General features: G+C 47.2%; 1 protein-coding gene across 1 annotated transcript in view; it reads left to right on the forward strand.

Annotated features, from left to right (window-relative positions):
* Positions 1-20823, forward strand: part of LOC138287137 (cystine/glutamate transporter-like) — a 46974-nt gene that overhangs the window by 17792 nt on the left and 8359 nt on the right. The window contains exon 3 of the mRNA XM_069227496.1: positions 16690-16867. Coding sequence (XP_069083597.1) covers positions 16690-16867 — 178 coding nt within the window. The remainder of the gene's footprint in view (positions 1-16689; positions 16868-20823) is intronic.

The raw sequence follows: 20823 nt of genomic DNA on the forward strand, positions 1-20823 counted from the left end.
GGGGGGCGGAGGAGCGTGGACCAGAGGGACCGGCGCTGGGCATGGTCCAGGCGCGGATGGGTACAGACGGGCTTGCCTCTGGCGTGCCAGCGGCGCGGCCGCATAGCGCCCGCCACTAAGAAGGGGAGGTGGGAGATAGGAGGAGCAGCTGGGAGGCGGGAGGGAGTATGCAATGGGGGCACGAGGGGGCGGGCCAGAAGGGACGCAGTGGCTGGGTCAGAGTAACAGGCGAGAGCCGGAAAAGAAAACGGGCACAATATTAGAGCGCAAAATACAAAGCAGAGCAGAAAATGGGCACAGTTTAAGATAAAAACAGTGTGTAAAATGAAAAACCAGTTACAAGAAACGAAATACGAAATATAGAAATGAAATACACGGTACAAGCACACTAGACACGCCTACCACTAGGCACCAGGGATGAGGCGCAGGCGGGTGCCTGCGGGTGGTGGAGGGCCTCCAACTTCTTTTGCAGCAATAGCGGGGTCAGGGGCACGGAGGCAGGCTGGTGGAGCCGAGTGTACTCCTGGCCCAAAGCAGTCAGGGGGTCACACTAGGCGCCGCACAGCGGCCGCCATTAAGAAGAGGTGCAATACTCTGAACGCTGTCACACTCTTGCCACTTCCAGTGATTGATGCAGATGGTGAAGGGGATGATCATGTTACAGAATTGTGTATCAAGCCAAGACCCGACAATGAAGACGTCCACTGATAGAGCTTGATTTTACCTTGTTTGTATGTGCCGCTTGTAAAAATAAACAAAAACAAAAACCATAAAAATAATACATTTTGTTTAATATAAAGTTAGAATAGGTTATTAGTAGTAAATATATCCTACATATATACTGTTTTTATATTTTTAACAATAATTTATATTTATATATTTAACTATTTAAAATAGTTTAATTTAATATTATTTCCCATAGGGTTTTATTTAAGTCCCTACCACAATTATTTTCTATGGCAGGTTCTTGCAGGGCCACTGGTTGGCCATATTTAGTGCTGGACTTGTTGCAAAAGTTGTGTTCTACTACAAAAGTGCAGTTTGTGAATGCCTAAAAGTAGTAAACTTACTCAAAAGTGTACATTTACTCAAAAGGGTAAGTTCCTTTGTGAACCAAGCCCTTAGTGTCCAAATATGCTCTGATTAGACCCTTTAAAGGGAATTAGAAAATCCTTAATGGCTGACCATGTGAATGTTGTTTATCTCATCTAAGCTTTAATGTGTTTGGAATCGAGCTTGCGCTAACATAACCAAAAATGCACTTTCTTCCATTTTTTAAATGATGCTGCATCACAACATGTGACCATTGATGTTGTGTTTGCTCTAATCAGGAAATATGAGTTTTCCCAGCCTTTGGGAATAGGATGTACCCAACCAAGGACAACCTAGCTGTCTTGGAGCACTGGGTATACAATGTTATAATTCTTGTCATTTGAATAGACTCTGGAAACCTCTGAATTATTCAATGTAATAGTATTATAAGAGACTCCTTGAATGTATTCTGTAGTAAAATGTTTCTTCTTGCCTGGTCCTCATTGGTGCAAATCCTGAGACCTGGGTAGACGTAGTAATATGTGAAAACCCTTGTCTAAAGTCCTCTGGACTTGTGCGCCCCCACTGACAAAACCCACATTTACCCACTCTTGGAAGATGATTCTATGATGGATTTATTACTGAGTTTTATTACTTATGATCTGGGCATTGCTGCTAAACTGATCAATGCTACTTAATATAATTTACCTAATAATTCCTAATATAAAATCCTGAAATGTTGACCTGTGTCTGTGATTCTTATGGAGAATGTGTAACAGTTCTTGTACATTACCAAGTCTTATAAAAGGTAGAGACAGATCCAATTGAGGAGCATCAAAGTATGTACAGGGACTACACCATTCCAGTTCAAGCCATTGGTGTGCATGGTGTAAGTTGAATATTGAATAGTTTTATATGGCATGCAAATGCCCTAGGGCGTCTTGGCGTTAGAGTCTGCTAGAAAAATATAAAAACTGAGGCAGAAGCTTGTATAAGAGGATATCAGCGGGGAGAGAGAACAGCCAAGTCTTAAGATGTTTCCTAAAACTAAGCAGGTTACCAAGTCATTTTCTTAATTTTAGGAACATTAATGGTTTTGGAAATGGCTGAGCGCAGGGTCCTGTGAATGTACCAAGAGAAGTTCCCCTTTAAATAATCAGGATCTCTGCCATGCAGAGCCTGGTGTGCCAGAGTGCCTCGCATTGGCATAACAAAGGCTCCAGGGGGCTCCCTCAACATGATACCCTGGCCTAAGAGCTCCTGAGAGAGTCTAGAGGAGGTCCCATCCATGTATTGTGCATGCAGTGGGGCCCCCTCAAGTTTCATTATGCCACTGGTGCCTTGAAAGCAATTCTATTCTTGAGAGGGAGTCAATGAAACTTCACCAGAACCTTTCAAACCAACTCAAACTTGGGGACTCGCCTAAGGAGTCAGGCTGCAGTATTCTGCAGAGTTTGAAGTATCTTTAATGCTCGTTGATGAATGCCTAAATATAAGGCATTACAGTAGTCCAGCCTGGCTGAGACCAACGCTGTAACCACTGACCTCTGTAGCTCATAGGGTAAAAAGGGGAGAATTTTTCATAAGATGCGTAGTAGGAAAAAACATGTGGTTTTAGTTTGTAGGCACACATGGTTCTCATTTACAGCTACATTTAATGAAGGACTCTGAAAGTGGCATTTTGAACTATAACTCCCAGAATGCCCCTGTGTCTATATAAGGCAGGTAAATGAGAACCATGTGTGCCTACAAACAAACCACCTGAAGAAGACAAAGGCCCTCATTATGAACATGGCGATCCGTTCCGCTCCCCCGGTGGTAGAAACCGCCAACAGAGGAGCGGGCCAGACCGCCAAATAATGAACCAAACGAAACACAGGCATCCCGCAAACCACCCACCGCCAGGAGAGGAGTGCCGATGACGACCGAAGAGTCCGCACACAGGCCGTCGGAAAAGCCCAACCCGCCCATCAAATTATGAACCACCAGTCCGCCGCCAGTTCTGGGGCGGGAACCACCGCCACACAAAGCCAGACGGAAATGAACCAAATTTAAGGAACCACGCACCGAAGTCCCACAGAATACGCTGCGGCAGCCATGGATAGAGAGCTGCAGATCATGCCAGCCCTGCTCCTTGCCATGTACCTCCACGACTGAGACAGCCGACGAAGATGACGGCGGTAAGTACCGCAACCTACGAAACAAGGGAGGAAAGGGCACAGTTACATACCCACCCTGCTACGCCCCCCAACCCCTCACAGCAGCACAAGTCATACACCCCACAGCAAGAGGTACTTACCCGACACAAGCCCATCCAACTTGACCATAGTACATACAAATGCCCCACACCCATAAAAAATGAAACAAAAGACCAGGGTTTAACAGCGTGCAGCCCAAACACAGGCCACACAGAAGCTTTAATCAGAAGCTCACAGAGCCAAACAGTCTAAACAGGGCCCATGGCCAGTCCGTATGTCGACAATTGCCATGGGCCACAACAGTCCCAACCTGACTCCCACAAGTGCATGGTACTCCACCTAATGGGGCACCATATGAGCATCCAGGCACCTCACGAAAGGGGGGCAGGGGGTGGGGGGGATTTTTGACGGGGGTGGGCCTTTGACTTTCGTTGGGAAGGTGGAGGGGGGGTGGGCTTCTCCTTTGAAGGAGGTGGGGGCTGTTTGGATCGGGTGGGGCTAGATGGCCTAGGCTCAGTCCGGGCCTTTTTCTTATCTGGGGAAAGGGCACGGGAATGTGAAGGGCGGACAGGGGTGGGCTGTGATGTGGAAGGGGTGGAAAGGGCAAGGAGGTGAGCACGTTTGGGGACAAGACGGGGTGGGCCAGTGTCCAGAGGGTTGGAAGAGGTCAGCACGGGAGAGGAAACGTTTCTTTGGAGCAATTGGGGTGGGCGTGGATGAGGGTGTGGGAGTGGAGGCAGAGGGTGTGGATGTATGTTATATAGGTGTGCGTGTAGTGGGTGCAGGTGGCTGCTCAGTATGCTGTGGTGTGGTGGATGTCTGATAGGTGGGTGTATTGGTGCGTTTCTGTGTTTTGGGAGGTGGGGGGTGGACACAGTGCGAGAGGACAGACAGCTAGTGTGGATGTATGTTGTGTGGGTGTCTGCAAGTCTGGTGAGTGTGCTGCATGTGTCAACTACAGTAGAGGTGGTGAGTCCAGGTGTGGTGTATGGAGTGCATGTATGGATGTCAGCTATTGTGGTCAGTGCAGGAAGAGGAGCAGCAACAGTGACTGAAGGTGCAGTGCATGAGGGTGTGGATGTAGAGGGGACAGACGGAGGTAGAAGAGGTGGGCACACTGGGGAAGTGGACGTTGTTGTGTGTGCTGGTGTCTGTTGGTTGTGTGAATGCTTGTGGTGGGAGGTGTGGTGCTTGTGTTTTGAAGTGTGCTTCTTGTGTGTTGAGGTGGGTGCCTGCGTGTCAGAATGTGTGCTTTGAACGGGTGAAGGGAGTGGGGTGCTGGAAGGGGTAGAGGAGGTTGGAGGGGGGACTGAATGGCCAGGGAAACTGGCTGCCGTCCGAGAGGAGGCCAGAGCATGAAAAGATCTCTGTAGGGCAGACACGACACCGTGAAGGCCATCCAGATAGACATTTGTCTGCTGCACCTCTGATGCTAGCCCCTGGATGGCATTGACGATGGTTGTCTGCCCTATAGAGATGGTTCTCAGGAGCTCAATAGCCTCCTCTGTGAGGGCAGCAGGGCTGACTGGGGCAGGGGAGGAGGTGCCTGGGGCGAAGGAGATGCCCAACCTTCTGGGTGGGCGGGCACGGCCAACTCAGTGGGGAGCAGAAGGGAGGGCGGTGATTGAATGGGGGGTGGCGGAAGATGTCACGGTAGTGGTGTGTGCACTAGGGTCCGCCACCGCTGGGGAGCCCCCATCGGAGGAGATCTCGGAGTCACTACCTCCTGTGGTAGTAGCCTCCCCCGTGGAAGTCCCCTTGCCATCCCACCCACTGGTCCCCTGGGCGTCGGTTGTCTCTGCCTCGGAGGATCCTTGGGCCACTGCCTCCCCACTTGCCGGTGCCTCAGCTCCCTCGCCGGATGTTGATGCTGTTCCAAACCAACACAAGAGAACAGGGATGGGGAGACAAAACAGGAGAGACACTTGTAAATAGCTGAATGCAGGCACATAATGGCCAGACATACACCCACCCAGAAAACACACCAAACAGGCAGCACCGTTTACTGTGCCCATGGCCATGCCCCTGACTACTGACCAGAATACTGGTCTACACCCATCCCGTGAAATACATAAGGAGCAGAAGTAGGTGAAACCTGGCAGAGACACCCCTACACCCTTTGTGGACCATAAAGTAGATGAACACGAGTCAAATTCCCTATCTCTAAGCAGCATGAACCCTAATGCACACCCACACATCCTTCCAGACTGAAGCATGGTAAATGAGTACTCACCCCCTTGTGACAGCTGTGCAGCCTTCAAGCGCCCATCCAGGTCTGGGTACGCCACCGCCAGGATCCATCGCATGAGGGGGGTCAGTGCCCGACGGGCACCCCTTCCACGTTGGGAGGACTTTCCCAGCTGGGCTTCACTGATCTTTCGCGCCCAGCACTGCAGTTCCTCCCACCTCTTCTACAGTTGGTGCTCCGCCGGTTGTAGACCCCCAATGTCCGTACCTCCTTGGCAATGGCATACCAATGTGCCCTCTTCTGGTGGGCACTGACCTAAAAGAGTGACACAGAAATGGAACACAGAGGTCAGGCACTTGCACGATAGGAACAGCTGGCTATTAATCCACTACGGGACGGACAGTACTCTCAGACATACAGGACAGTCACACACAGCGTGCCATGCACCATGGCCCATGCTGGCTCAGAGGTGCAAACATATGTGCAATCAACACTATCCATTACACACACACAGTGACCCCGAAACCCAGACTCACCTGTACCTCTGGCAGTCTGTACAGTTTTGCGCACAGGGGCAGGACCCCATCAACTATCTTCTCCAGTTCTTCCTGGGTGAAGGCCGGGGCCCTTTCCCCTGCAACACGTGGCACATCCATGGCCAGAGGCAGGTGACAGCAGTACACATAGTGGAGTACCTGTCCGCACGAGATCAGGGAGTCAAGTGATCAAACGATGATGAACGCGCGTACGTTCCGTGGCGGTGTGCACCGTCACCGCCGGCGACGATCATGATACGCCAGGATTCTCCATTGGCATCCATGTTAACCAATGAGGGTGCGAACAGCGGTAAACACCACCTTTCGCTGTGACGTCAACCGCTAGCAGTATGAGGTCACTTCCACAACAAAAGGGCAGATTTACAGTGGGCAGACATTTTGCCATCACCTACACATCTGGAATTAATTACTACTCACAATGCAGGCCCTACTAGTCACATGAAGCACCTAGGCCTCTGTCCATTCAGTATTGTAGCACACATGAAATACTCTGTTCCCTCATTGTGATGTACATGTATATCTGTCAGGTAGCAGTTATTGTGGAGACACAACTATGAAAAATGCAGTACACAAATGATGACAAGTGTGCCTATATATGTGTTTTCATCACTCCTTTTTGAACCCCTCGTAGGTACAGACCCTTGTGGCGAGGAAGGGCATCATCAGTGTACAGACCACTTGTGGATATGGGAACCACGGTGGAGTGTCAGATCATAATCACTTACAGACTCACATGTGCAACTATTCAGGACCTTTGTGCATTACTGGGTCCTGCACTAACTCCGGGAAAACGTAATCAGCATGCCATTCCGACTGAAGTGCAGGTGCTCTCCGCACTCCATTTCCCAGCCACAGGCTCATTTCAAGTGACAGTGAGCATGGGTGCTGGTTTTTCATAGCCAATGTTCAGCCAGGTACTGACAAGATTTCTGAATGCATTTCCACAACATCTCCAGTCCTATGTGAGGTTTCCCCAAAGTACTGACCTCCCTGCCATCAAGTCTGACTTCTCTGCCTTTGCCAACATTCCCCATGTCATAGGTGCCATCGATGGCACCCACATAGCTATCATCCCCCCAAGAGTGAGTGAACAGGTGTACAGAAACAGGAAGAACTTTCACTCCATGAACATCCAATTGGTATGTACTGCAGACCAGTACATTTCGCATGTGAATGCCATGTTCCCAGGTTCAGTCCATGATTCATTTGTCTTGAGGAACAGTAGTGTGTCACAGAAGATGGAACAACTACAAGAGGACAGAGGGTGGATCATAGATAAGTTTGCCTGTCAGTCACTGACACATTGCAGAAAACCAGCCTGTCTGACTAACGGTCATACCAATGACGAGTCTGTATTGCACCATTTTCTAGGTGATTCTGGCTATCCAAACTTGCGTTGGTTCCTGACACGAGTGAGGAATCCCAGGACGGATGCAGAGAGGAATTACAATGAGGCCCATGGATGTACTAGGAGGGTAATAGAGCGAACTATAGGTCTCCTGAAGGCTAGATTCCAGTGTCTTCATATCTCTGGGGGTTCTGTGGCCTATGGGCCTGATAAGGTGTGTAGAATGCTGATGGCCTGCTGCATGCTGCACAACGTGGCAGTGAGACATTCTATCCTCCTCTTGGAGGTGGAGGGTGCTATAGGTCCTGATCAGATTCCTCTGAGAAATGAGGAGAGTGATGGTGATGATGAGGAAGAGGAAGATATAAATTCCAAGAACCAACTGATACAACTCTGCTTCCAATAACTGTGTGGGACTTAAGCCTGTCATTGGGGTTATTGACTAATACTGTCAGTGTGCTCTGTCATATAGGGGGGGGGTTGGTAATAATAGGCGATACATGGCCCACTTCTGCATGGTACTGACTGAAAATATATACATTTCCTACTTGCCACCATTTGGGCACACAGGACTACCATCATGCACAGAATCGATAATAAAGTTGTTCTCTGCCAGTTGCATCCATACCCCACTTTGTTCGCAATTTAATACAGGGGACAGTGTTACAGGTGTGAAAAGTGTTTTATTGGTTGAAGTGAGTGAATTGTGCTATTTACAGCAATGGGAAGTCATAAGGGTGGGGGGGTCCTCAAGACCAACATGGTGGCAGCCTGGTTGGTAGTATCTTGTCTAACAGTACTTCATATTGCCTCTTAGCAAAGTGTTCTTGGTGAATGGGTGGGATGGTTGCTTTGCATTTGTTGCAGAGTTAATTGTTGGAGGGGGCCTTGTTCTTAGCTGGGGTTCCAGTGCCATTTCTTGGCCTGAGAGTCCGTTTGGGCGCTTGCTGTGGAGCTTCATGGAATGACATGGTAGGCCCTTGGGTTTCCTGTGAGGGTAGTTCCTGGGATGTTTCTGCTGCTGGGGTCATCTGATGCTGGTTGTCCGGGGCTGTTGTGTGGGCCTCTTGTCCAGTGTGGGTGTCAGACTGGTTTTTGACCAACTGCAGCAGTGCTCCAGCTATGGTGGCCATTGTGGCATTGTGCTCTTTCCACTGCTCCATGGCCTGTTGGTGTTGTTCCGGCTGCATCCTCTGACTGTGCTCCAGGATGGAGACAATCTGTGCCAACCTGTATTGGGTATGTTGGTAAGCCCCCAATCCCTTTGATATTACGACCTGGGCTGCTGCATCCATCCTGTGCCCCCCCCGGCCCACTGCAACCCTTGCACTTGCCCTAGCCCCCTGTGTCTGTGTCCCCTGGCACAGGTCTGGCAGTACCACTTGTTCGTGCATGTTGGGAGTGGGAGACTGTGGCCTCTGTACCTGTGTTCCACCAGTCTGTGCCCTGGGTACACTGGTGTGGGTACGCCTGCCCTGGGCTGCTGGTCTTGACTGGGTGGTAGGGGTAGTTACCACAAAAAGGGTTGAGGTTCATCAATGATGTGGAGCTATGTTCACGAGAGATTATCCGTGGGCTCCTAGACCTTGCTGGGTGTAGAAAATGCACAGTGTGGGTGCTGTGTAGGGTGAGTGAGGGAAGGTGGGATTTCCTTTTACGGACTAGGTGGTCTCACACAATATATAAGGGGTCATTCCGACCCTGGCGGTCATAGACCGCCAGGGCCGGGGACCGCGGATGCACCGCCAACAGGCTGGCGGTGCATCCATGCCAATTCTGACCGTGGCGGTAAAGCCGCGGTCAGAAAAGGGAAACCGGCGGTTTCCCGCCAGTTTTCCCCTGGTCTGAAGAATCCTCCATGGCGGCACTGCAGGCAGCGCCGCCATGGGGATTCCGACCCCCTTCCCGCCAGCCTGGTTCTGGCGGTTTTGACCGCCAGAACCTGGCTGGCGGGAACGGGTGTCGTGGGGCACCTGGGGGCCCCTGCACTGCCCATGCCAATGGCATGGGCACTGCAGGGGCCCCCTAACAGGGCCCCACAAAGATTTTCAGTGTCTGCATTGCAGACACTGAAAATCGCGACGGGTGCAACTGCACCCGTCGCACCCTTTCCACTCCGCCGACTCCATTCATAGCCGGCATCCCCGTGGAAGGGGGTTTCCCGCTGGGCGGGCGGGTGGCCTTCTGGCGGTCGCCCGCCAGCCCAGCGGGAAACTCAGAATGACCGCCGCGGTCTTTTGACCGCGGTACGGTCTTCTGGCGGTTCCCGCTTGGCGGGCGGCTCCCACCGCCCGCCAAGATTAGAATGACCCCCATAGTGTCATGCTTCATCATTTGACCACCTAGCCCCACCCAGGTAGGATAGTACCACCTGGGCGGACTCAACCTCACCGTTAAAAGAACGGGAGGGAGTGCGTAAATATATTTTATCTGGAGATAATGGGATCAAGCTAAACTAAGGGAATATAAAAACACCTAGGCAGCTACCTGTGTGTGGTCTATACTTTTAATAGTCGTATCTGCTGGTGTAACTAAAAACAAGGGCGGGACACCTCGGTGAGAATGAGGACTCACTGGGTCGCCTCTCTAAGAACTGGCCGACATGTTTCTGCCCTCTACTATGAGCCATGGAAGGTCTGGGGGCATTTTTCAGGGCCTAGGATCCCTAACCATCATGCAAGGTGCAGATAGATGAGCCTCCCATCATAAAGGGGGGAAAAAAAATTGAGATAATGGGCCTACCTTGGCAAGGGACTACCTCACGGAGGCCCTAATATCTAAGGCAACTGGCCTCAGATTCCAGGAGGGGGAGTGTCCCCTTATAGTTACACTTACATCAAAGGAGGCGCTCGTTGTGCGCCTAGACCGACCCCTCGCTGGACCGCTTGACGGTAGTCCCTTGCCAAGGTAGGCCCATTATATAAAAAATTTCCCCCCTTTTATGAGGGGAGGCTCATCTATCTGCACCTTCCATGATGGTTAGGGATCCTAGGCCATGAAGAATGCCCCCAGACCTTCCATGGCTCATAGTAGAGGGCAGAAACATGTTGTGCAGTTCTTAGAGAGGCAACCCAGCGAGTCCTCATTCTCACCGAGGTGTCTCGCCCTTGTTTTTAATTACACCAGCAGATACCACTATTAAAAGTGTAGACCACACACAGGTAGCTGCCTAGGTGTTTTTTTATATTCCCTTTATCTCCAGATAAAATATATTTACGCACTCCCTCCCGTTCTTTTAACGGTGAGGTTGAGTCCGCCCAGGTGGTACTATCCTACCTGAGTGGGGCTAGGTGGTCAAATGATGAAGCATGACACTATATAGTGTGTGAGACAACCTAGTACGTAAAAGGAAAAACCCCCTCCCTCACTCACCCTACACAGCACCCACACTGCGCATTTTCTACACCCATCGAGGTCTAGGATCCCACGGATAATCTCTCGTGAACATAGCTCCACCTCATTGGTGAACCCCATACTCTTTTCAAGAGTTTTTGATACTTCATCGATACACAATCGTACTCGCGCTTCACGTTTTGACTCATTGGAAGGTGGATTGATATAACTGATATCAGCAGATAAGTTGCTTAACGGAATTATTCTGGGATTCATTTGTAAGGAATACTTATGATATAGGACGCATCTACATACATGTTTAGCCCTGATGAAGTCATTGGGAAACTCCCGGACGAAACACGTGTTGGCTATCAATTTGGATGCTGCTGCTAAAAGCTATATCATCTTTTGAAAAATATAATTGAACTTTGATTAGAGAAATCTGGCTTGGACTTTGGATCATAGCAATCTTGGAACAGCAGATCAATTAATTCTACTATTTGGATTTGGACAGTGATACTGTAATTGGGGATTATGTTGGAAATAATCTTATTAATTTTCGGAAATATATGACAAAACATTGCCTATGTATACTGACTCATGAGTACTATTATTTTTCATGTTATAATGAGTGCCTCTTGTACTTTATATTTGCAATAGTGCTTTTAGCATCTATCAAGACCTTTTGGGTGTGGTCTTTCAAGAGTGCACCATTTCGAGATTTGACATTCTTCGTTGATATTCACCTCGCTACCCAGAGCGCCTAGTTTTCTCCCAGTACAATACACCCACACGTAGTTAGAGTGCGTCTCCTGTATGCCGGCGTTCGCTGTCTGCCTCTGGTACTCTCCGTCTTCTTGTCCTGCTTTAGGTGCAAGGGATTTTGGGAGGTGTCTGGTGGTGTTTTATGGGGTTCTGGATGTGTGTCAGGTGTGTGGGTCATACGCCTATCCAATGTGTGCACTTGCGGGTGCAGCCGCCAATGGTCGTCCGGCCTCTACTGTCCACTGAGGTGATTTGTGCATCATTATTAGGAGGGTGGGATGTGGGTGTGCTTGGCGGTGGTGGGGTGGGGAGGTCAGGGGTTCCTGCCGACAGAGTCATGGCGGGGAGTGGTGGTCTGGTGATTTTTTGTGGGTTGGGTTTTTTGTTCATTATATGGCGGGTTCCCATTCACTGGCAATGGCGGGATTCTGTTCACCGCCGACACAGCGGTCTTTCCTGTGTTCGTAATGACCACCAAAATGTTGAAACGCGTAATGGTGTTTGAAGTGCTGCTCAGTGAATACATTGAATCTGCTAATCTTTACCTCTGGGAGTGCAGCAATTCTTCTTGGCTTTTATATGTGTGTCGGTGGGTGTTTTTGGGATTATGTGAATACAATGTTTGGGTAACACAGGTCACAGAGTGCAGTTGATTTGTTTGTTGTGGATAACTGTGGGGAGGCCAGTCAATCCCTGTACTGCACCAGCTGAAGATAACTAATATATATGTCTTTATTTGTCTACCAAAATGTTATTATTTAAAAATTAAGATGCTATCAAGTGAATAAGAAGATGGGTAGGTTGAGTAAACAGATGTGGAAAGGAGATGCTACATTTATCCAGACATTTCTCTCTCTAAGAAATTTTAGCCCCTTTAAAAATACATTATGCCCCCTGTGGTTTCATGCCTGCCCTAGCGCCTCAATGTTTATACATGTTGAAACGCATAGTGGTGTTTGAAGTGCTGCTCTGTGAATAAATAGAATCTGCTAACCTTTAGCTCTGGGAGTGCAGCAATTCTTGTTGGCTTATTTTTCAAGGGTCCTGGTCTCAACCCTATTCTGGCACCAGCAACCAGAGCGCGCCGCTTTTCAGACTAATTGTTAAATATATATATATATATATATATTTTTGTTCACAGAAAAAACAAAAGATTACAGGGACGTTATAGTTAGGTTTACATTTTACAAAGCCATAGAAATTCACCTGTCATATTTAGTTATCTCATGTAGCTATAACTTGTGCCCTAAGGTAACTATAACTCGTGCCATGCACAGTTTTTTCGTAAAAACCTTTACTGCAAATATTACGTTGATATTATCAGTGATGTTATGAAAGATGTCATGAGTGCTGTAATTTGTGGGATAATTAGCAGTGCATGGCGAGGGCACAAGTTATAGTTACCTTAGGGCACGAGTTATAGATACTTGAGATAACTCTAACTATAACAGGTGGGAGCCTAACTATAATGTCCCTGTAACCTTTGATTTTTTTTATCTCCTGTTTTAATATTAGGCCAAAAAGATTGGGCATGAATTAAGCATAGTCAGAGTTCTTGGTAGGGAGGGTTATCAGCCAACTGCTGTGTTCAGTCATATCAGGCCCCAGAAACTGTGTTTTTCAGAGAAACTTAGACAAATGAAAGTTTAGAGATATCACTCTGAGTGCAAGTTGCACTTGTCCTATTCCAGCAATGATGCCACATGTGCCAGGAAAGACAACAAAAGAGCCCTGTTTAAGGCCAATGCAGATTAATTGCTTCCTCAGATCCACCAGGCTAACATTTTCACACTATGCGTGTTTTGACAATTTACATGTTTTGTCTCAACCATCATATTCTGAAAAGAAACCTTTACATCCCAGCCTTTTTTTAACTAGCTTCTTCGTCCAATATAAAAATGAGAGTATTTACGATAGCATTAAGAACTCAGAGTACATTATATATCTTCCACCAGCACCTAACCCCAGAATCCACAATTTGTTTTTCATTTTCTTCAACGATTGGAAGAGGAAATCCATAGACTTGTGCACTTCCTCTAGCCAGCCTCTTCAGATGTCATATACTTCAATGCTGACATTAATCAGAGACTTTGGGACAGTATCAGTCTGTATCTATTATTGGTGGCTGTCCCAGATGAATTGAAACCACAGTTGACACTGATCTTAGAAAAAAAAGACAACCTAGAAGAAGCCATCACTGACAACCGATAGCAGCTTCAGTAAACGTACATGAAAAATAGCAGTTAAACATCTAACTGCATTCCTGGAAGACTTAGATATCTTCTGGGGAGGGGAACTGAAACCACCTTTACATTACTGAAGCAGAAGGGATTTGCCTGCATTTATTTTCAGAAGCCAAGATGATTTTCAAAGGTAGAGAGGTGGAACAGAAAATTGTTCCTCAGTTTTGGACCCAGTTAGACAAGGGAGGAGCCTACAGACATGAGTTGTTTGCTTAGAAAGAGACCATTGTACAATAGCACTCTGGGAGGTGGTGCCTGAAGCAAAAATGGTCTGTGCTGCAAAAGGCTCGATGCATAAGGCGAGGAACTTTACATTTCATCCCCTGGTGCACTGATAACCAATGGGGCTGTCTATGGGCAGTTTAGACATGATCCTTTTTAGTTAGCTATGCGAAATTGAGGACTGCAACGTTGTGGACGTTTGTAGCCTTTTGTAAGCATAATCCATATTATAACACATGCAGTGTGGTAACTTCTCCCCATTAACTGAATAGAAAGCACTCGGCTGTGTGACTGGACTCTGCTTTTCCATGTGTGGCTGTGCTTGTCACATCAATGACTCGAGCATCTGTCAAGCGTTGCCTTGACAACCTGTTCACATCACAGTCTACATCATGTAGGTTCAATGCATATCTAACTGTGCAATCTTTGTCAAGCCTTGAAACGTGAACTAAATAATTTATACTGATAATCAATGCCAATGGTATGTTTTGAAACATTTGGGCCTGCATAATGAAAAAACACGCATACTTTTCAAATGCACATTACTCTGCAATGACTGAAATGTTCATTATAATAAAGATATATTCATGTTCATTATTAGTTTGAATCTACAAATGCATTTTAGATCACTTTAAACATAAACTATTGTTAATAATCTGTGCACAACACATTTTGTGAAAAACTTGAAACACGGCACACAATAGACAATGATGTAGTGTGATACTATGCATATTAAGAAAACATGGATAATGCACCATGCCCATACCAACAAACCTCCTGATCATTTAATGAATGTTTTTGTACAATAGCAGCATTTACCAGGACACAACAGAAAAAGCACAGTAAAAAATTCAATTCTGCCCCCCCCCTATTAGCTTAGTAACTAAATCATTCAAGCTCTTATACACCAACAGATGTATTCAACTAGTCTTTTATTCAAATATGTTTGCACTTTTCAGAGAGCGGGTGTGGTTATGGTCCTTCAAAGTGTGAGTTCTCCATCTATTGATACTCTGTCAATGCCAACTGAATCTTAATTAAAGTTTATTTCCTAGTAAATAGCAATACAGGGAGTGCAGAATTATTAGGCAAGTTGTATTTTTGAGGATTAATTTTATTATTGAACAACAACCATGTTCTCAATGAACCCAAAAAACTCATTAATATCAAAGCTGAATATTTTTGGAAGTAGTTTTTAGTTTGTTTTTAGTTTTAGCTATGTTAGGGGGATATCTGTGTGTGCAGGTGACTATCACTGTGCATAATTATTAGGAAACTTAACAAAAAATAATATATACCCATTTCAATTATTTATTATTACCAGTGAAACCAATATAACATCTCAACATTCACAAATATACATTTCTGACATTCAAAAACAAAACAAAAACAAATCAGTGACCAATATAGCCACCTTTCTTTGCAAGGACACTCAAAAGCCTGCCATCCATGGATTCTGTCAGTGTTTTGATCTGTTCACCATCAACATTGCGTGCAGCAGCAACCACAGCCTCCCAGACACTGTTCAGAGAGGTGTACTGTTTTCCCTCCTTGTAAATCTCACATTTGATGATGGACCACAGGTTCTCAATGGGGTTCAGATCAGGTGAACAAGGAGGCCATGTCATTAGATTTCCTTCTTTTATACCCTTTCTTGCCAGCCACGCTGTGGAGTACTTGGACGCGTGTGATGGAGCATTGTCCTGCATGAAAATCATGTTTTTCTTGAAGGATGCAGACTTCTTCCTGTAGCACTGCTTGAAGAAGGTGTCTTCCAGGAACTGGCAGTAGGACTGGGAGTTGAGCTTGACTCCATCCTCAACCCGAAAAGGCCCCACAAGCTCATCTTTGATGATACCAGCCCAAACCAGTACTCCACCTCCACCTTGCTGGCGTCTGAGTCGGACTGGAGCTCTCTGCCCTTTACCAATCCAGCCACGGGCCCATCCATCTGGCCCATCAAGACTCACTCTCATTTCATCAGTCCATAAAACCTTAGAAAAATCAGTCTTGAGATATTTCTTGGCCCAGTCTTGACGTTTCAGCTTGTGTGTCTTGTTCAGTGGTGGTCGTCTTTCAGCCTTTCTTACCTTGGCCATGTCTCTGAGTATTGCACACCTTGTGCTTTTGGGCACTCCAGTGATGTTGCAGCTCTGAAATATGGCTAAACTGGTGGCAAGTGGCATCGTGGCAGCTGCACGCTTGACTTTTCTCAGTTCATGGGCAGTTATTTTGCGCCTTGGTTTTTCCACACGCTTCTTGCTACCCTGTTGACTATTTTGAATGAAACGCTTGATTGTTCGATGATCACGTTTCAGAAGCTTTGCAATTTTAAGAGTGCTGCATCCCTCTGCAAGATATCTCACTATTTTTGACTTTTCTGAGCATGTCAAGTCCTTCTTTTGACCCATTTTGCCAAAGGAAAGGAAGTTGCCTAATAATTATGCACACCTGATATAGGGTGTTGATGTCATTAGACCACACCCCTTCTCATTACAGAGATGCACATCACCTAATATGCTTAATTGGTAGTAGGCTTTCGAGCCTATACAGCTTGGAGTAAGACAACATGCATAAAGAGGATGATGTGGTCAAAATACTCATTTGCCTAATAATTCTGCACTCCCTGTAGATGTTAAACGTATGCATAGAAAATGAAAATAGTTTGCAACAAAATGCCATCATAATGCTGTGAAGGTACTTACATTTTTAGTTCTAACCTGAAATGTTGGTATTTCTCATTTTAGCAGAAATGACTTGCAGATTTATCTTTAACTTCTCTCCCTTTTCTTCCATTGTGCAGGTGCCCATCTTCATCCCAATTGTCTTCACTGTGACGTGTCTCTTCATAGTAGGAATGTCCCTATACTCGGACCCTTGTAACACAGGAATTAGTTGTGCCATTACCCTCAGTGGGATACCTCTTTACTACCTGATGGTCAAAAAGCCCAGAGTACCAGGAAAGTGGATGGCAGCAGTCAGTAAGTGAGGGCGTATCACCTTTATTCTTTTAAATATGAGGGTGTCCACCACTTGACTGAATAAGGGGGACAATCACAGGAAGAGCAACTGTGTACTTCTGATGTCAGAGAGCTCTGGCAGGAATCTGCTCTGACTTTGTTAATGTTTATTGACATGTTCAGCTTATCATGGATTGAGTGGGGACTTGTACAACAACTGTTGAACATATTTTAGAGTGGTCTAGCACCATTGTGTTGTTCTACAACCTGCAAGGCATGAGGCATGGTAAATTTGACGCAGTGTTACTGCCAGCATGGAATCCAGCTGAGAACCCTGAGGGTGAAGTCTTTCAATGCATTAAATTGATGGTTAGCCTTTACTCGCAAACAACCAGAAAAGAGGGAATAATGCAGGGGCGGCTCACCGCCAGCATCAGCAGGAGCTGCAAACCTTTAAAAATAAAAGGATAATATACAAAGTTTATTATCCTTTTATTTCTAATGGGGCAGGGCCATTGGGTGACGAGCCCTGAGGGGAATAAACAGAGCACTCCCCTCAATGCGCATTAATCTTTGGCCGGCCGGCCCGGGACAGCCAAACACACATGGGCACATGCGCTCTCTCAAACCCGGCGCTGTGTTGCTGAGTTGGAGAGAGTCTGCAAAGGCTCCCAGTCTGCGCTGGAGCACCTAGCCAGGGTGCCCCAGCCAATCACAACACTGCTCTGAGCAGCGTCATGATTGGCGCAGGGCACGCTGGAAGCCTGCACCTGTAGTGCACCGGAGAGCGGTGGTGACGTTCAGGTAAGTTATTTTTAAAATTGTTTATTTTTGTTTTATTCCCACCTCCCCCACCCAGCCACTTTTTCAAGTCGCCAGCCACGACTGGAAAAACAAGCCTGCTCAAAGCTGCAGAAAATGAGCTGCACTTCAAAAAAAACGAAACCTTTTGTTTCGGTTTTTTTTCAGGGCAGGGAGTGGTCCCTTGGACCACTCCCTGCCCTGAAAAAATATTTTGGGGTCCATTCACAAACTGGAAGGGGTCCCATGGTGACCCCTTCCAATTTGCGATTGGGTTATCATCCACTTGAAGTGGATGGTAACTGCGATGCCATTTGCGACCGCATATGCGGTCGCAAATGGTATTGCATCCCAATGCGACTCGCAAATAGGAAGGGAACACCCCTTCCTATTTGCGAGTCTGAAATGCATTTTGCGAGTCGGTAACGACACGCAAAATGCATTTCTGCATTGGGATACGCGTTTAGCGAGTCGCAAACGACAAATTTTGCCGTTTGCGACTCGCTAAACGTTTGCTACATCTGGCCCCAGGTCTTTTTACTTTTCTTTTTTCTTTGGTCATTCCATAGCCAAAGGGCTACTGAAGTGGCAGACTTAAAGCTATAGAATAATAAAAAAAAATCTTTCAGGTTCCAAAGACGAAATTAGAGAGCAAATGTTTAATTTCTTTCCAGGTGAGTTGTGTGTTTCTGGCCCATTTTAGTCTTAAAAGGATAGACAAATGAGTCAAGAAGCTGAGATTTAATAAGGGAACCATATATTAGGTTATCATCCTAGTGCTAATAGGGAAGATTCTGACATGCTTGAGCCTGTTGTGTCCCTATATGCATGTGCCTGCTCACACAGGCCAACATACCTTTCTCTGATTCACTGTTTTAAAGCAGAACTGAAGGAAGCTGGCCTGGTGTGTGCTGAGTACATAAGGTACTTACACCTTATACCAGTTCCAGGTATCCCATATTAGCGTAGTGTAGGCAGTGTCTAGAAGCCAGGCTCTCTAGAGGTAGCTGTGGATGAGCAGCCAAGGCTTATCTAGGAGACATGCAACGCTCATACAATACAATACCACTGTAGTCACATAGCACTCACACAGATGAAAGAAAACATTGTGTCACAAAAATAAAGGTACTTTATTTTAGTGACACAATACCAAAAAGTACTAGAGAGGCAACCCTCCAATAGGAGGTAACACACTAAATATATACATTAGATATCATCAATAGGCATATTATAAAGTAATAGGAAACAGTGCAAATGCACTTAGACAACAGTGACCCTAGGGGGACCCCAAACCATATACTAAAAAAATCGAATGCAAACACAGGACACCCACCTAGGTAAGTGAAATGTGCAGAGGGGTGGTGGGGGTACAAAGAACCCCCAAAGGTAAGTACCACAGTGCCCTGTCACGACTAGGAGGAAAAGAGGAAATTATTAGATTTTCCTCAAACCACCCAAAAAGAAAGAAAAGAAACAAACGCAACACACAGACAAAAAAACTGTGATGGATTCCTGAGGAGTAAGACCTGTGGAAGAAGGGGACCAAGTCCAGAAGTCACAGGAGAGTCCAGGAGGAGTAGGAGCTACTACCCACCAGCTGTGGATGTGGGATTTGGTCAACGGTGAGGTGAAGAAGGTCAGAACTGCAGCCTTTGAGTCAGAGAAGAGTTCCTGATGGATGCAGACAATGGCTCATGCTTGAAGAAGAATTGCAGTCGGGTTCTGGTGCAGGAATTCCACCAACAAGCCTTGGCAAAGGCAAATTTCACAGTTGGAGGAAAGTGTAGCTGCCGGGGACCATCAAGGCCCAGGGGGACTCAACCGAGGAGGGGGAGTCACAGGGGACCCTCAGCAATACAGGGAGCCCACAGGAGCAGAGGAAGCACCTGCAGGAGTCCCACAGGTTGGAGACACACAAGGTCCATAGGGGCCCACGCAGCACTACTTGTGAAATGTCCCACACCGCAGAAGAAGCACACAGAGGGCTGTGAGTCACAGGAAGGAGTGCTCGGGGCTGGGACTACACAGAGCCTGAAGATCCCTTGGAGGAGTTGCAAACAGACCTTGGCAGCTGCAAGAGACGTGGTGCATGGGGTACTGTCCTGCATGGGAAGGCAAGGGCTTACCTCCACCAAAGTTGGACAGTTGGCAGAGAGAACCAAGAGCACTATTCTGGACCATGACCGGTGATGCAGGATCCACGCAGCTCAGGATGAGAGGAGAGCCTCGCAGCTGGACATCATTGCAGTTGGTGTCTGCGGATGTAGGGGAGTGACTCCTTCACTCCAAGGGAGATTCCTTCTTCCTTCTCATGCAGACTGAAGACTTGCCACCCTCAGAGGATGCACAGCTGGGGAAATGTTGCAGAACCTGGAAGGAGCCTTGGAAACAATGCTGCAAACAGAGTCTTTGTCATGATGCAGATTGTCGGTTCCAGGAGGGTCCAGTTGCAGTTCCAGTGGCTAGAAATCGAAGTAGAGGTTGCAGAGGAGTCCTGCTGGAATCTTGCAAGCCGTATCTGAGGACGCACCTAAGAAAGATGCCCTAAAAAGCCCTGAAAGGGGGATTGGCCACGTAGCCAGGTGACCACATATCAGGAGGGGGCTCTGACGTCACCTGCCTGGCTTGGCCATTCATATGCTCCCAGAGGTCCCTGCCAACCTTGGATTCAAGATAGCAGAACCCAGGGACCCTCTGGAAGAGCTCTAAGCACCACCCCTGGGATGGTGATGAACAGGGGAGTAGTTACTCCTTTTTCCATTGTCCTGTTTTGCGCCAGAGCTGGGACTGGAGGTCCCTGAACCGGTGTAGGCTGGTTTATGCCTGGAGGGCACCAAATGTGGCTTACCCCTCCCAAACCATGTAACACCTTTTTCCAAAGGGAGAGGCTGTTACCCCCCTCTCCCAAAGGAAATCCTTTGTTCTGCCTTCCTGGGCTTGAGCTGGTCAAGCAGCAGGAGGGTAGAAACCTGTCTGAGGGGTGGCACCAGTTTGGGCTGCCGGAAAACCCTATTAGGCTGGAAGGAGCAATGCTGGGGGTCCTCTAAGGAGTGCATGGAATCATACTTCCAATACTGGCAACGGTATTGGGGCATGATTCCGACATGTTTGATACCAAACATGCCTACGTTCAGAGTTACCATTATGTAGATGGACATAGGTAGTGGCCTATGTCC

Source organism: Pleurodeles waltl, chromosome 4_1, assembly GCF_031143425.1.
Source record: "Pleurodeles waltl isolate 20211129_DDA chromosome 4_1, aPleWal1.hap1.20221129, whole genome shotgun sequence".
Taxonomy (NCBI): Eukaryota; Metazoa; Chordata; class Amphibia; order Caudata; family Salamandridae; genus Pleurodeles; species Pleurodeles waltl.